The following is a 16,291-nucleotide window of genomic DNA, read 5'->3' as shown; positions in this document are numbered from 1 at the left end:
AGATCGTTACGGACGTAGAATACTAGCTCACAAACACATGAACACGATACGAACAAGCACACGTTATATTAATAACTCGAACCGTGATACTTACAGACTCTCGACCTCACGTCACTCGACTCACTGAATTACACGTAAACTGAACTACTCGATTCACTCGTAAACAGTAAACAGTAAACTATATAAATACACGACAACTTCGCCTCAGGCGAAGTTGTCCATAACTTCGCTCGTTCAACAAGTTCGCCTAGGTGAACTTGTCAACAACTTCGCTTGGTTAACAAGTTCGCCTAAGCGAACTTGTCAACAACTTCGCTTTTACAAACAAATACACAAACAATATTACAGACTCGATTACAGACATTAGACATATGAACTACTGACATCTATGCACCAACAGACTCCCCATTGGCAGTAGCTTCATATCTTGATCTTTCAGCTCTTGTCTCGTAATCCTGTATCTTCATGCGTGCACTCCTTCTCTAACACACACCGTGACTACTCGCTGATATTTCCTTGCTTCATCCTTCCAAGCAGGAATATAGAATATCTTCTTTTCATTCAACACTTGCAAATCAGCTTTCGATAAGTTAACAAGATGCATCGGGTCATACACCCTCAGCACTTCTTGTTCATCTTCGTCTTCCATCACGGCTTCAGCAGTCTGGCAATCAACGTACCACCATTTTAGATTCTTCAACACATCTTGAGGCATATTCTTCATTGGAACCTCCTTGATGCATCGGATCGGTTTGTACTTCATCACCATCCATGGCTTGCCATCTGCTCTCAATCCCTTCTTTGTATCCTCCACGAGCTTTCCCTTCTGTGGCTTTAATAATTCAAACTTCTTTTCTTTTATGCTTTCTTTCCACACAATCTTCTCAATCACTCTTGCCATGTTGTTGTCACTTCTATTTATCAGGCCCAACCTGGCCAAATCCTTCACCTCACATTCCGGCAACGTATTGAGAGATCTCAACATTCTTTTGAAGTATTGAATACCATCATCACGCTTCACCACAAACAACTTCATCTGTTCATCATATATCCAACAGATAATTCCCTTCTTCGACTCAGCATAGCCTTTGATGTTATAACTCTTCTTGAACATGGCTGGAACAGCAGGCTTCTTGGTCTTGATAAACCAATGAGCACAGCCTTCCTTCCACCTAGGCTGCTCCTCCCACTCAGTCTCATCCATCTCAGCACCCATGTCGGCTTTCTCAACATCAGGGATCTCGTGTTCAACGTCTTCTTCTACTGTCTCCCCCTCTTCTATCCCATCTTCAATCACAATCTGCTCACCGAACTTCTCAATCACATCACTCGGCAGCACATCTTCATCGAACAACACATCATCACTGAACATATCATCGTCCAGTTCCTTCAACGCATCAATCACGTCATCCTCCACCAACACCACATCATCACCACCAACCGCGTCGGTAGACTCCCCCTCAGCTGTGGAAGTACAAAGAGCTTGAGAAGTTCTTGGCAGCTCACCACCTGCATCTTTCGATGCATTGGGATCATCGTCTTTGTCATTTCTCTATATCCTCTGCAGCAGACACAACAGGCACAGCAGGAGCAGGAACAGCTTGAGTTGCTCTTGCCTGTCGCGGTTGAGGATCTCTGAACTCGTCCCCACCAGCAGGAACATACTCTGGGTTAATTAAAAACCCAAACAGTGGAGTATGCCTAGGACGACGTTCAGGGTTGCTCCTCGCACTCGAAGTGCGGCATTGAGCAAAGATACGTTTGCTCACAGATTCCACGTATCTTATCGGGCGTCTCTGAGGTAGATTCGGAGCGACATGGTTCAATATCATCTGGATGAACCGTGGGTACATAATGAACCGCTCCCGAGACATCGCCCTTCTTTGTCTATCAATCTCGTAGAAGACCATTTGACTGAAGCTATAACGTTTGTTATAGGTCAGTGCAGTCATTGCAGACTGCATGGTCGCACCCATACTATTCGTGCCCGCCTTCCTCCTAGACATGCACACTATCATAACGTGCATGAGGAAGCGCCACTGATCTAGAAGGAAACCCTTCCTCCTCTGGGTATCTCCTAATGGACCAGAGTAGCCCATTCGGAGAAACGCTCCATCACGGAACGGAGCCACGAACTCTGTAGGGTCATCCCTAGTCTCTTCACCGAAGCGTAATGCCACCCGGATCTGTTCAGAATTGAACTGAACCTGTTGATTGTTCACCGTCGCTCGCATGACCGGGGGCTCAACACGACAATCATATTCTACCGTCTCCCAAAAGTCTTCGATATTTGGTAGAGATATCGGCAGAGTGTTCGTGATCGCATGAAAAATCCTCGAGCGTAGGAGGAACGTTATGATCTCGCGGTAATCGTCCACACCGCTCGCCTCCGGGTCAAGTGTAATGTACATATTGTGATCCGGGAAGAATTGACGTTGGTTATCACCATCGTCTCCTCCTGCACCACCAGCACCAGCTACCGCAGCCATATCTGCAACAAACTAACCAAGTTAGAGCGACATAAAGACATAGCACAAGTTCGCTTTGTTACCATGAGCGAAGTTGTGATAAACTCTGTATAGGCGAAGTTAAAGTTGAGGCGAAGTTGGGAACAACTTCGCTTCAGCTTTAAGTTCGTCTAATTAATATAAGTAAAAATGATCTAGGCGAAGTTAAAGTTAACTTCGCCTCATCACTACATAGCCTCAGGCGAATTTAAGTTTCAGGCGAAGTTACGGATAACTTCGCCTCAGGCGAACTTAAGCTTCGGGCGAAGTTACGGATAACTTCGCCTCAGGCGAACTTAAGCTTCGGGCGAAGTTACGGATAACTTCGCCTCAGGCGAACTTAAGCTCCAGGCGAAGTTACGGATAACTTCGCCTAAACCCTAACTTCGCCTGAATCTGAATCGGCGACAGTTAGGAATTATGGAACAACGTGCAGTTGATGATTCGGCTAGTTTAGACGATTAAGAACTCTTAAACACAAGTTTTAAGGACATGTTGACGAACAGTATGTTTATCAACACGTTAAAACACAAGTTACGAAACTCGGTTTCAAAACCGATGGTCCGAGGGTTCGAAACCAGTCGAAACAAACATGTAGACGCTTGAATGAACATTGAGTATGTGATATAATGGTATTTCGAACCTTGAATCGGTGTGAAAATCGGGAATAAATAACACGTAATCGGTAGTAATAACAAGTTCGCCGGAAAAGATATAGGTTCGCCGGATAAGTTTGAATAAGCTCGCTGGATTTTTTGAAAAGTGATGAACAGTATGTCGATTGAACATCCTTATATAGGGTCTGAGTTATACAGGCGAAGTTACGGATAACTTCGCCTAGGCGAAGTTAATCACAACTTCGCCTGTTTAACAACATCGCCTATATTTACAAAATCAAACTTTATAGTTTGAACATTTTTCAATTAACTCTTTAAAAACTTTCCATTAAGAAATAAATGACATGATCAAGTCTAAGTAACCAGTTAAAAAATCATAAAGCTATCTAAGTACAAAAACTTTAAAAAAATTTAAAGTATAAGGGATCAAATTTCAGTCTCAATAGGGACTGCTACGTTTTAGAAAAGATCCGAACAGGAATCATACTAACTACGTGACTGTCACATAGATCCATGTTTAGCTGTATTATGACATATAGAGACAGGTTGTAGACAGGTATAACTTAAAGTGGTTTTCATCGTTTCTGTGATACGAGATAGATTCAATTATGCCTTAAAATTTAAGTGGGCAACAACTCAGAAATATTGATGCCTCCTATCTATTCTCAAAGCGTATTTGGCTTTCCCCAAGTCACCCCGAATTGACTTCGACCCATAGTGTCTGATTAAACATGTAAGTACTCTTCTTCTGGTTCCCGTTCTTCTTCTTGCTCTAAGATTGAGAAGTCTTGATATTTTTTCATCTCTAAAATGTTTCAATAACTCCAAAAATTTATTTATTTATTTATTTATTTTTTTTTCGAACATTGACTTCAAAGTAGAAATTAACTGCAAGTCCCGAATTTGGATCACTGCAGTATCTTGAGATGCTATCTTCACGGGAATCAGAACACACATGGGCTCGTGTATGACTGGGTAATCGCTTTTCTGCCTATCACACGGAAAGATATATATGAAGACATGCAAAACTCTTAAGGAGTTTCCACGTAAAATCAAGTAGATTTAGTTTGTATCACGTCTACTTTTACGCACCATAAAAAGTTACCATGACATACAATGATTGTCCTAAAGCCTTTTAAGCCTAATAACTTCACTAGTTAAGCACACAGAATCAGTATACTATCATTTTCCAAGGTTGGATCAATTTTCCGTTTAACATAGCTAACGAACTTCTTACGAAGTAACAGACTTGAAAAATAATTTCATTTCCCTTTTTTTCTTTCAAAACTTTAACATTAATCGCCCCGACCAAAACAAAGTCTTCAGGTAAACGGCTATCCCGAATATCCAATGGATCAGCTGGACCGACCACATACTAGTATGTGTCCTTCTAACTAAGTATGATCGACTAATTTTAAGCGAAAGAATGAAAAACCCATCATAAACCACCCCGGTTACTATCAGTAATCTGGTTAATGGCTATCCTCAAAATCTACAAGTAGAAAATGAGGACCAAAACATATCCGAAGACAAGTCCTTCAAACTGATGTAACCGACATATTTTTTAAGCGATTAGTGACGTTTTTTTTTTTTTTTTTTTAAATGAAATATTACAAGAAAAGCATGGTTACTCGGGATTGATCATCCCATTCAGTTCAATAAGGTTTTGAAATCTGGATTTGTCAAACGCTTTAGTGTATAAATCAGCGAAATTATCAAGCGTATCCACCTTTTCAAGAATTATCAGTTTCTTCTCAGCACAATCCCGTATGAAATGATGACGTATGTCAATGTGTTTAGTTTTACTATGTTTCACGGGATTGTTAGTTACTGAGATAACAGCTGTGTTATCAATGCAAATAGGAGTAAGTAAGAAATTCAGACCATAGTCGCGCAATTGTTGTTGTATCCAAAGAACCTGAGAGCAGCAGTTGGATGCTGCCATGTATTCTGCCTCACAGGTTGAAATTGCGACTGAAGTCTGCTTCTTGCATTGCCACGACACCAATCTGCCACCAAGAAACTGACATCCTCCTGTTGTTGACTTCCGACTCTGATTGCACCCTCCATAATCAGAATCTGTGTAAGCGACCAGCTCCAAGTCTCCTCCTCTCGGGTACCACAACCCCAGCTTCGGCTTGCCCTTGAGATACCGCAGTATCCTCTTTGCACCTTTCAAATGAGATTCTTTTGGATTTGCCTGAAAACGTGCACAAAGACAAACAGCAAACATTATATCAGGCTTAGATGCAGTTAAGTACATTAAAGAACCTATTATTGCCCGATATTGAGTTGGGTCCACATCTGCATCACCGTCTACTTCAGCACCCAATTTGTGATTGACGCAGATTGGAGTATCATATGGAGAACTGTCCTCCATCTTGAAGCGCTTGAGCACATCATGAACATACTTCGTCTGATGAATGAACATCCCGTCCTTCTTCTGATCCACCTGCAATCCTAGAAAGAAAGTTAGTTCACCCATAGCACTCATTTCAAACCTTTTCTTCATGACGGCTTCAAACTCCTGACACATGGAGACTTTTGATGCAGCAAATATAATGTCATCCACGTAGACTTGTACCAGCAGGATGTCGCTTCCATCTCTTTTGAAGAACAACGTGCTATCAATTTTCCCTCTTTCAAAACCATTCTCGAGCAAGTAATCCGATAAAGTTGCATACCAGGCACGAGGTGCCTGATGTAATCCATACAACGCCTTGCTCAACCTGTACACGTGATCTGGAAAGTCTGGGTCAGGAAAACCCGGAGGTTGCTCAACATACACAACCTCATCAACTTTCCCATTCAAAAACGCACTCTTCATATCTAGCTGAAACACCTTCATCTTTTCATAAGCAGCAAACGCCAAAAACAATCTTATGGCTTCCAACCTGGCGACAGGAGCGAACACTTCGTTATAGTCAATCCCCTCTTGTTGATTAAAACCTTTAACGACTAGCCTCGCCTTGTTTCTTATAATAATCCCTTTATCATCTCTCTTGCACTTAAACACCCATTTTGTGCCTATCGCATGCACATTCTTTGGTTTTTCAACCAAAGTCCAGACTTCCATCTTCTCGAATTGAGCCAACTCTTCTTGCATGGCTTCGACCCACAAGCTGTCCTTTAAAGCCATTTGATAATTCTTCGGTTCAATCTGGCTTATAAAGCAGTTGTACAGGCATTCATTGATTATTCCTGTCTCCTTAATGCTTGTATAAACACAGGTGTGTTCATTCAAGCTACTTCTCGTTTGTACACCTGAGGACACATCACCAATCACATTTTCCAGAGGGTGATCTTTATGAATTCTCGTGGTCGGAACAGAACCGACATGCAGATTATCTTCCAAATTAGAAGAGATCTCATCAATGGTTGTTTCATGCTGAGAGTGAAAAGGATTGATAAATTCTTCTTCAGTTGAGGCAGCAGGGGGTACCGATAGTGTTTGATGAGGAAGGTTGACATTTATCAATCAGCTGTCTTTGTAATAGATTTTCTTCCTCATCGAGTATCATCTTCGTCGCTGCTCTTTCTTCTTCTTCAGAAATTTCCAAATCCGGTACGTTAAACGACTTAAAAAGCTTAACATAGTCGAAAAGCTCAGCAGGTCCATTGCTAGGTTTTGGCGGTTGGTAACTTGTGATGTCAGTGTTACACACCACCTCCACCTTGCAGGTCGAAGTATTGAAGACACGCCTGTTGGGAGTACCAACAACATAACCGACTAAGATTCCTTCATCGGCTACTTCTCCAAATTTAGAATTTGTCTTCAAGATCGAACAAGGGGACCCGAATGGTTCAAGACCACTCAAGTTGGGCTTCCTTCCATGAATAAGCTCGTAACACGTTTTACCAAGTCTCTTAACGGTTAACACTCTATTCAGAACATAGCAGGCTGTAGCAACTGCTTCAGCCCAGAACATCACAGGAAGCTTCGAATCTGCCAGCATAGTTCTGGCTCCTTCAATTAAAGTTCGGTTCTTCCTTTCAGCCACTCCATTCTGTTGCGGAGTATACGGAGCGCTGTATTGATGTTCAATTCCTTTCTGAAGACAGAAGATCTCCATTTCAAAATTTTTGAACTCCGTTCCATTGTCACTTCTGATGAACTTAACTGTTTTACTCATGACGTTCTCAACTTTGGTAATCAAGTTCTTCACCATTTGAGCCGTCTCATCTTTCGATTTCAGAAAATATACCCACGAATATCGCGAGTAGTCATCAGTGATCACCAAGCAGTAAGAAGTACCTCCTAGACTTTTTACATTCACTGGACCGAAGAGATCCATGTGAAGCAGTTCTAGAGTACTGGCAATAGAGTTGACCTTCTTGGTGAGATGGGATTTCTTGTGTTGCTTTCCCTTCTTGCATGCAATACATTTGTCTTCAAAGTTAAAACTTTTCAAGGGAACGCCCATCACAAGCCCATTCCTGACAATGTGGTTCATCTTCCGAAGATGAATGTGCCCCATTCTCCTGTGCCATAGTTCGGATTCCGATTCGCTTGCTTTTGTCATTAAACATGATTCTCCTGTGGCCATTTCTGTAGACCTCATATCCATCACATAAGTATTTGTATCACGTGGAGCTTTCGTCACCATCCACTCGTCTGGTATCTGAAAACCAGGCTTCAACACGATCGCCTCATTCTTCGTGAAATGAACAGTGTACTCCTTATCACAAATCTGCGACACACTCAGCAGATTGTGCTTCAACTCTTCTACAAAGTTCACATTCTCAAGAGTTATTTTCCCATTGGACACCGTTCCCTTTCCAGTAATTCTTCCTCCACTTTCACCAGCAAAGCTAACTCTCGCTCCTTGAACAGGTTTTAAGTCGTGCAACAAATATTTGTTACCCGTCATGTGCCGGGAACAGCCGCTATCTACAATCCAAAGACTGTGGGCAGCCCTGTTCAACTGTTCCTGCACAATAAAGCAAAGGATTAGAATCTAGGGACCCAAGACCAATTGGTCTTGGATCTATACATCCCGTACTTCTGCTTTCCAAAGTTAGCATCTGGATAATTTCTGTCAGTCCTATTAGGAAATCTCCTTGGAAATTGAGTGTGAGGCCTTCCAAACCTATGTGTAATGACAGTATTATCTCTTACGGTTTGGTGATTAGCATTGTTAAACTGAGGTCTATTTCTATGAAAACCTGAATTAGTTACATTTCGGAAATTTGAAGGGTTTTCATTTTTAGCAGTATTAAAATTACCATTAGGCTTATGCTCAGTTTTAATAGGCCTCACACCTCTGAATTTCGGCGTCAGAGGGCAATCTGCAACAAGATGTCCTAACTTATTACACCTAAAACAACATCTATACTCCATTTTCTTTTCAAAGGTTGTTTTGGATGTCGAGGCAGTGTTACCGGCCGTTCGTCTCACATAAGGTGGGACGTACGGGTTGAGTGGAGCACTCTTTTTAAAAGTTTTATCTTTTTCTCCACCAGTGGGTAACACTACCTTCTCACTTGTCTTACCCGATTCGGACAACTTATCCGAATCTGATGAGACTGGACTCGTAACAGAAATTTTTTCACTTGAATCAGGCGAACTCGCTTCGCCACTACTAACACTTGGTTCTTTACTTGTAACCTTGATTGGAACTGTCTGAGGAACTTCAAAATCAACAGATTTCTGAACACTAGGGTTAAAAGTGTAGTTGTGGTTATAAGGTGGTGGAACCTCGTGATAACCAATTCCTCCCCTCTTTGTAGAGGTACCTTGATCACTAACAAGGTGATCAAGAATAGCTGAGGAATTTCGGAACTGCTCAAGTTTTCGGTTCAGTTCCACCACTTTCACCTGGTGGTCAGCAATCTGCTTTTCTCGTTCAGCAATCAGTTTAGTCTTTTCTTCTAAAACCTCATAACTTAGATCAATTACTTCAATTTTTTCAGCAAGTTTAGTTTTTAAGCTTTTAACATCTTTTTCACACGCTTTTATTTTAACTTTGTAACTGTTTTCTCTTGCTTTCATAAAGTGATGATCTTCTTTAAGAGTTTTAAATTCAGCATCTAAACGAACATACTGATCAGTTATGGTAGCAAGTTGCTCAGACAAATTCTCACATTTAGTACAAATAGATTTAGAACTTACCTCGGAGCGTTGATCATTGTTATCTGTCATGAAAGCTTTTTCCTTACCAGTAGCTTTCTCTTCTCCGGTAGTCTTCTCACATTCTTCATTCTCAACCTTAGCCATATTTGCCTGCTCACTAGTTTCATTCGAATGCAGGTTCCAGTTGTATTCACCTGCTTCTCTGGACAACATGGCATTGATTTCCTTATTATTCCCAGTGTACTGTGCAGACCGGCCCTGACCACGTTCAACTCGCTCGTTTCTGCAATCTTTGGCAAAGTGCCCGTTTTGTTGACAGTTATAGCACATCACCTTAGACTTGTCGAATCCTGGCCTGCCACCAACAAACTTTCTCCCCGTCTTTCTCATAAACTTCTTCACTCTCCTCACTATCATGGCCATCTGCCATTGTAAATCCATCTCCTCCAGATCATCAGCATCGATCTGGTCATAGTCTTCATCTAGCATCGCTGGATCAACCACCTTTCCTTGAATATAGTTTTCGTATGAAGCAATAAATGAAGCATAGAGGCCAAACTGCTCTTCAGCAGATTTGACGCTCATTGGCATCTTAGAGAAATTATTGCTTGAGGAACTTGAAGATCCACTAATCTTGCTTGCTGTCTGTTGAGTACCACTTGATCCACCCGCAACAAAGCAAACATCCCCATTTGAGTTTACTGACACTTGCCCCTCCTGTGAAGAATTGGCACCCGACTCACCCTTCGAGTAGTAGGCGGCAGAATCAGTCTTTGAACTTGTATTGGAGTTTACTTTAGCACCGTACATGCCTGGATCTTGAACCTGATCCATAGATGTTTCTTTTCTTACCATATTAAGCTCAAAAGTTCTGAGCTTGTTGACAGTGGTTTCAAGATCATAAGTAGGGAAGTCCTTGTCTTCCCTCATCAGCACAGTATACATCTCCCATTTTGGTGGGAGAGCATCGAGAAGTTTTTCCACAATCTCTTCTTCTCGGTATGAAATGGAGTAGTTACTCAATTCAGTCATTAGATGATAATATCGAGTGATAATGTCATCCAGAGATTCGTTCTTTAAGTACTTAAAGACTGAAAATTGAGTTTTGAGCAACTTTATCTTTGAAGCCCGAATACCTACGTTTCCTTCAAATCTGCTCTCAAGAGCTTCCCAAAGCTCTCTAGCTGATGTATACTTTCTGAACGTATGGAGGATCTCCTGTGGAAGAGCCATTGTGATTGCAGCATGAGCCTTGCTCTCGGCTTCATACATCATTTTCTCCTCCTCTTCCATTTTACTGTATTTCTTGATTTAGTCTCGACCCTCATACTCCATGATTGGTGGAATATATCCATCTTGGATGCATACCCACATTTTCGCATCCTGGTACTTAACGTATTGTATGAACCGATCCTTCCACGCGACAAAATCGGTTCCCTTCAGCAACCTTGGGGCCTTTGTAGCTGACCCCGCTTCAACTTCCATCTTTACAAGCTCCGAAATGTTGATCGACGACATTCATCTTGAAGACTAAGAAACCCGAAAAATTCTGAGAAGGCGAAATTAAAAAAATTCCTCTGAACAGTACTGTAGGCAAAGTTAAGGATAACTTCGCTGGATCTTTCTTAAATTCGCGTGTCTGGGCGAAGTTGAGAATAACTTCGCTTAGGGTAAGCGAACTTAGAAAGTAAGCGAACTTGAAGAAAACTTCGCTGAGCTAGGCGAACTTGATGAGAACTTCGCTGAGTTAGGCGAAGTTGAGGAGGTAGGCGAAGTTGTGAATAACTTCGCTTCTCCTTATATCTTCGCTGAAACCCTACGAATCCTGACGGCAACTTCGCCTGATGAACAGCAACTTCGCCTGACGAACTTAAACTTTCTGCAGATCTGAAAATCGGATTTTAACGACGATTTTGACGGTTTAAAGGCTTGAACACACTGGTAGGAGGCTAGAATGAGCAAAAACACTAAAAACTCATCCCGTGAATACCCGAAATGAGACGAATTCTACACCCGCGTGAATATCCCGAACCACACAATCGAGCAAAAGCTCTGATACCAATTGTAGGTTCCCTGGACGGATCACACGAGATATCCCGATATACACAGGTGCGGAATCCCTGTGTAGATCGTTACGGACGTAGAATACTAGCTCACAAACACACGAACACGATACGAACAAGCACACGTTATATTAATAACTCGAACCGTGATACTTACAGACTCTCGACCTCACGTCACTCGACTCACTGAATTACACGTAAACTGAACTACTCGATTCACTCGTAAACAGTAAACAGTAAACTATATAAATACACGACAACTTCGCCTCAGGCGAAGTTGTCCATAACTTCGCTCGTTCAACAAGTTCGCCTAGGCGAACTTGTCAACAACTTCGCTTGGTTAACAACTTCGCCTAAGCGAACTTGTCAACAACTTCGCTTTTACAAACAAATACACAAACAATATTACAGACTCGATTACAGACATTAGACATATGAACTACTGACATCTATGCACCAACACCGCCCCTAGAACCCCACTGCCAGGGGCGTTGCCCCCGGACCCCCGTTCCTTGAGGGTAATAACTAAACTAGAAAGGCGATATGTGTAGTGATAGTTTACTGAAACGTATAATTATTATACAGTTAGTCGTGCACAGCTCAAGAAGGGGATAACCGTAAACGGTGAACGCAACCGCATTGAGGTGAGTTTCTAGCCCCACTTCCTTGTTATGTTTTCGGGGCTGTGTGCATACTCGATGTGATAGTTAATACACTTATCTTAAGTGGTAAGTGTATGTCTTGTATGATTTATGTATGATGATTGTTTGACGGTGCGTGAACGATCTTCGGATATTGCATGTACCGTCAGGTGGTAGTTAAGAAATGATTGATAAGTATGATGAAAGATATGATGTATGTGTGAATATATGATGTATGCATAATGTATGTATGTTATGATGATGGTACGTGAACTCTCTTCGGAGATTGCACGTATTGTCAAGGAAAGTATGTATGAACAGGTACGGTACAGTTACACGAACAAAGGGACCATACCCTAATAATATCTGTGATGTTAGGGACCAGACCCTAATAATATCTGTGATGGTAGGAACCAGACCCTAATAATATCTGTGATGGTAGGGACCAGACCCTAATAATATCTGTGATGTTAGGGACCAGACCCTTATAATATCTGTGAGGTTATAGGGCGAAAGACTCTTTAAAACGTATGATTATGTATGTAAAGAAAGTATGAGGGTAAGAATGAAAGTATATGCACTTATGTGTGTATGAAAGAAAGTTAAGAGGTTAAGTATGAAATGTAAGAAGGTATTGTATGATTATGTGATTAACTAGAACTCACTCATCGTAGCTGACTTTTAGTATGCACGCAGGTGAGTAGGATGAGGCAGGTAGCTTGAGGAGGACACATGGCAGAGTTGGACGAAGCTGGCATCTGAAGATTTTGCTATGATGTTTAATTTTAAAAGATTATGTTTTGTCTTTAAATGACTATGAATGCTCGATAAGACAAGAATTATGGTTATGGAATGTAATGGTTTGGATGTTTTTAATGTTCCGCGAATGTTTTAATTAACTCTGATATTTAGAACTGCGTTTATGAGTAAATCCAACACGAAAGTAGGGCTACCGGTAACGGGGCCTTACAGTTTATCATGATATTCATGTTTTCTATTACATACGTGAAGAACTGATCAATAAAAAAGACATTCAATATTCGTAATAATACGAGAACCGAGACGAAGGCTGAGTACCTTAGAAGAAGAATTACAAAGCAGCTCGACGACCTTTAAGATTTTTGAATTCCTCGATTTTAGATTCCGAATCAAATGTTTCAGCAATTTCTTTTTCTATGTAAACCACCAAGCTATTCCGAGATACTCATCTGACATCTTATTGCGAAGGCGATTCTTGAATATTTTCATGGCTGAAAACCCCCTCTCTGTTGTTGCAGTAGAAACGGGCAGTGTCAAGATTAGCCGAACCACTCTATCAACCAAATAGCACGTCTCTCATTTCTGAGTTTCCACAAGAATTTTGCATAAATCAGAAATACTTGAAACACCACTTAGATAGGTATTCTCTCACATTTCAAAATTAAAATTCTCCAACTGATATTGTAAAAGAGTAATCTCCTACTCTGTAAATTCTTATGGATAATACTTCTTAACAAGAAGACAAATCTTATCAATATCAATCTCTTTTGAAACCAAACTAGAACTAAGAGTTAACAACTCCATCGCGTTCTCATCGAATATGCTATTCAACTCTTCTAATTGTTTGTCCAATGTGGATGTAAAGGGATCTACTCGGTAATAATGTTCAAATGTAACATGAAGATCTGTTTTACGAGGCCGATATCTAGTAGAAGTATACGGAGCATTCATATCCGGCATTTGTATTGCATACTTGGTACAAAAAAAGTAACTTGTGCAAGAAAAGACTTCCATCCATTGTTTCTAAATTCATTTAGATTAGCCTTTGTTGAAGAAACTAACTCCGTAGCATTAAGAATATCTTGGGATTTCTTTTGTAATGCTTGAGAAAGTGTTTCAGTTTTTCCAAATACCTCCTTCATCATGTGAAGAATAAACACAAAGTCAAATGATTCCAAGTAATCGCAAGCTGTATCAGCATCTCCACGTTGAGAAAAAGTAGTATGAGATAAGTCTTCAGTTATTCCTTGGAGAACAGCTCGAGTGGCACCAAACATGTCAATCAAACTACAAACGGAGTTAAAATGAGAACCCGAACGTGTATCACCGGCTCTTCTTAATGTCCCAACTTGATTCAGTCCTGATCCCGATTTGATTTCACCCATTTCCAACAACGTTTTAATCTCTTTTGCCTTTGCCTTTTGTAACTCATCATGACGCTTACTAGAAGCACAAACCACATTAATTGTGAAGACTAGTTTATTAAAGAACTTGTGTACTGGAATAACTTCCCTTGAAGCACAAACCAAGGCAAGTTGTAACCTATGATCAAAGCACAAAAACATAATAAGCATAAGAGTATTATAGTCAAACGAAAAAGAAAGAGAAAAACAAACAAGTAATTAACCTGTGGGCAAAGCAGTGAACATAATACGCGTAAGGACACTCATAACGAACAAGTGCCTGTAATCCGTTCCATTCCCCTCTCATATTGTTAGCACCATCATAACCTTGACCACGAATTTTTTTAACATGCAACTGATAATGCGAAAGTTGTTTCCACAAACTTGTTTTCAATGTTGCGGATAAAGTATCTGTAACATGAACCAAATCCAAAAACCTTTCTTGTATCATCCCCTTTGCATCAACAAATCTCAAAACTATGGCCATTTGTTCCTTTTTCGACTCATCACGTGACTCATCAACCATTACACAAAAGAATGAATCCCCCACTTCACTACAAATATGTTTTCGAACTTTATTTACAATAATGCTTAGAATTTCTTTTTGAATATCACTCGAATTATACTTTGAATGATAAGGAGCATTCTCTAATATAACCTTGGCAACTTCATCATTATAAGAAGCTAGAAGTTTTAGAAATTCAATCAAGTTTCCTCGATTTTTATATTTAGAAGATTCATCATATCCTTTTAAAGCACAAGCTTGAAATGTCAACCAACGAACTACATCAACAGTTGCTGTTAATCGTAAACTGTTCTTCACTATTTCCTCCTGATTTTGCTTCATAAGCCGGGTGTCAATGTGTGCTTCTTGGTTCAACAAGTTTTCGGCGAATACCAAACAATTTCTATGTTGTGAAGTTTTAAGGTGGCTAAAGAATGCACACTTTTTCCCATTAACTTTATTCTATGTGTCAAATCCTTTAAGGGTAAACTAATCGTAACCATGGCTCACACTTGGCTTATCATTAAATAGATAACACAAAAAACAATAAGCACGGTGTGTTGTTGGAGAATACTCTAGCCAATTCGAGAACATGTTGAACCAAGCATATTGGAACCTACTAGTATGTCCCTTTGGACCATTGTTTTTGTACTCTTGAAGTTGTATTTGGTAAGGTCCTAAAGAAAGATAAGCTCGTCTTACTTGTTGCCTTAAATTTACCGGATACTGCCACATTGGTTTTCGTTTAGCCGGGTCTTTTTCTAATTGGTTAGCATCCACTTCATTAGCATTTGAATGTGGTTGTGTAGCTTCCGAATAACCATGATTTTCTTGTTGATTTACTTGGTTAATATCCACTTCATTAATATTTGATTGTGGTTGTTGTGGAGCTTCATAATTAACCGGCTCACTAGTTGAAGCTCTTTGTCGTTTACTCGTTTGTTCATCACCGCTTTTTTTGAAAAAAGAATATATAGTCTCTTGCTTTTTCATGATTGACCTAATTAAGAATATTCAATAGGGTGAGTTAAAGTAAACTTTAACCACAGAATACCAATTACAAGCCTAGTTGATCAATTTTCCCAAATCCCAAATTCTACAATTACAAACCCTAAGTTTATAATCCTTAAACACTAATCAATATAAATCATACAATGTTTAACAATAACAAAAAGATGAAGTAATACCTTGTTGACCAAGGCTGAGCGTCGGCGGTACGTGGTGGCGTGGACGGCGGACGGCAGGCGGTGTTGGACTTGGCTGGTTGGTCTACGGCAGAAACAACAGGGTGAAGGAGTGAAGGCTTATTTCCAAATTTCAAACCCTAATAAAAAAATAATCCCGGTCTTTTTTGTTTGTTTGTTTTGTTTTGTTTAAACAAGTTTGACCTTTACAAGTAGCCCCTCAATTTTGAGTTTTACACAAACAAAGCTTTTTTTATCCGGTTACCATTTTATAACTTTTGTTTATAAAACTTGTGAGGTTTTATAAAAAAATTCAAACGATGGGGTATTATATTTTAAAAAAAAATCAGTGGTGACCGGTAGCCTTTTGGAAAAATACGTTGAGGGTGATCGCGCTTAATACCTATAAAAAATTTTGGGAAAAATCGGGAAATTTACCCTATAACGGAGAAAACGGCAATGGCCTGGGCCACCCCGGGTCCCTTCATAGTTGTGCCCCTGATTACAAACATATATAACAAAGCTTTTGTTTTAAATTT

General features: G+C 40.3%; 1 protein-coding gene across 1 annotated transcript; it reads right to left on the bottom strand.

Annotated features, from left to right (window-relative positions):
• Positions 1–13,494: 13,494 nt before the first annotated feature.
• Positions 13,495–15,336, bottom strand: LOC143555404 (uncharacterized). The gene is made up of 2 exons (XM_077044968.1): positions 14,288–15,336; positions 13,495–14,202 (listed from the first exon to the last, which is right to left on the bottom strand). Exons 1-2 carry the CDS (start codon positions 14,908–14,910, stop codon positions 13,608–13,610), a joined length of 1,218 nt encoding a protein of 405 aa, XP_076901083.1. The 5' UTR covers positions 14,911–15,336; the 3' UTR covers positions 13,495–13,607.
• Positions 15,337–16,291: the final 955 nt, after the last annotated feature.

The sequence above is a fragment of the Bidens hawaiensis genome, unplaced genomic scaffold (genome assembly GCF_021521415.1).
Source record: "Bidens hawaiensis isolate Kalapana, Puna unplaced genomic scaffold, B.hawaiensis_p1.1 tig00018130_1, whole genome shotgun sequence".
In the NCBI taxonomy this organism is placed as follows: Eukaryota; Viridiplantae; Streptophyta; class Magnoliopsida; order Asterales; family Asteraceae; genus Bidens; species Bidens hawaiensis.
This window is presented reverse-complemented; position numbering and strand designations above follow the sequence as displayed.

Bases quoted from the DNA above. Each gene is read 5' to 3' on its own strand.
- LOC143555404 (XM_077044968.1), bottom strand. From the start codon at position 14,910: ATGAAGCAAAATCAGGAGGAAATAGTGAAGAACAGTTTACGATTAACA. The intron at 14,203-14,287 runs GTTAATTACTTG...CTTTGATCATAG, and splicing joins GTTCACTGCTTTGCCCACAG to GTTACAACTTGCCTTGGTTT.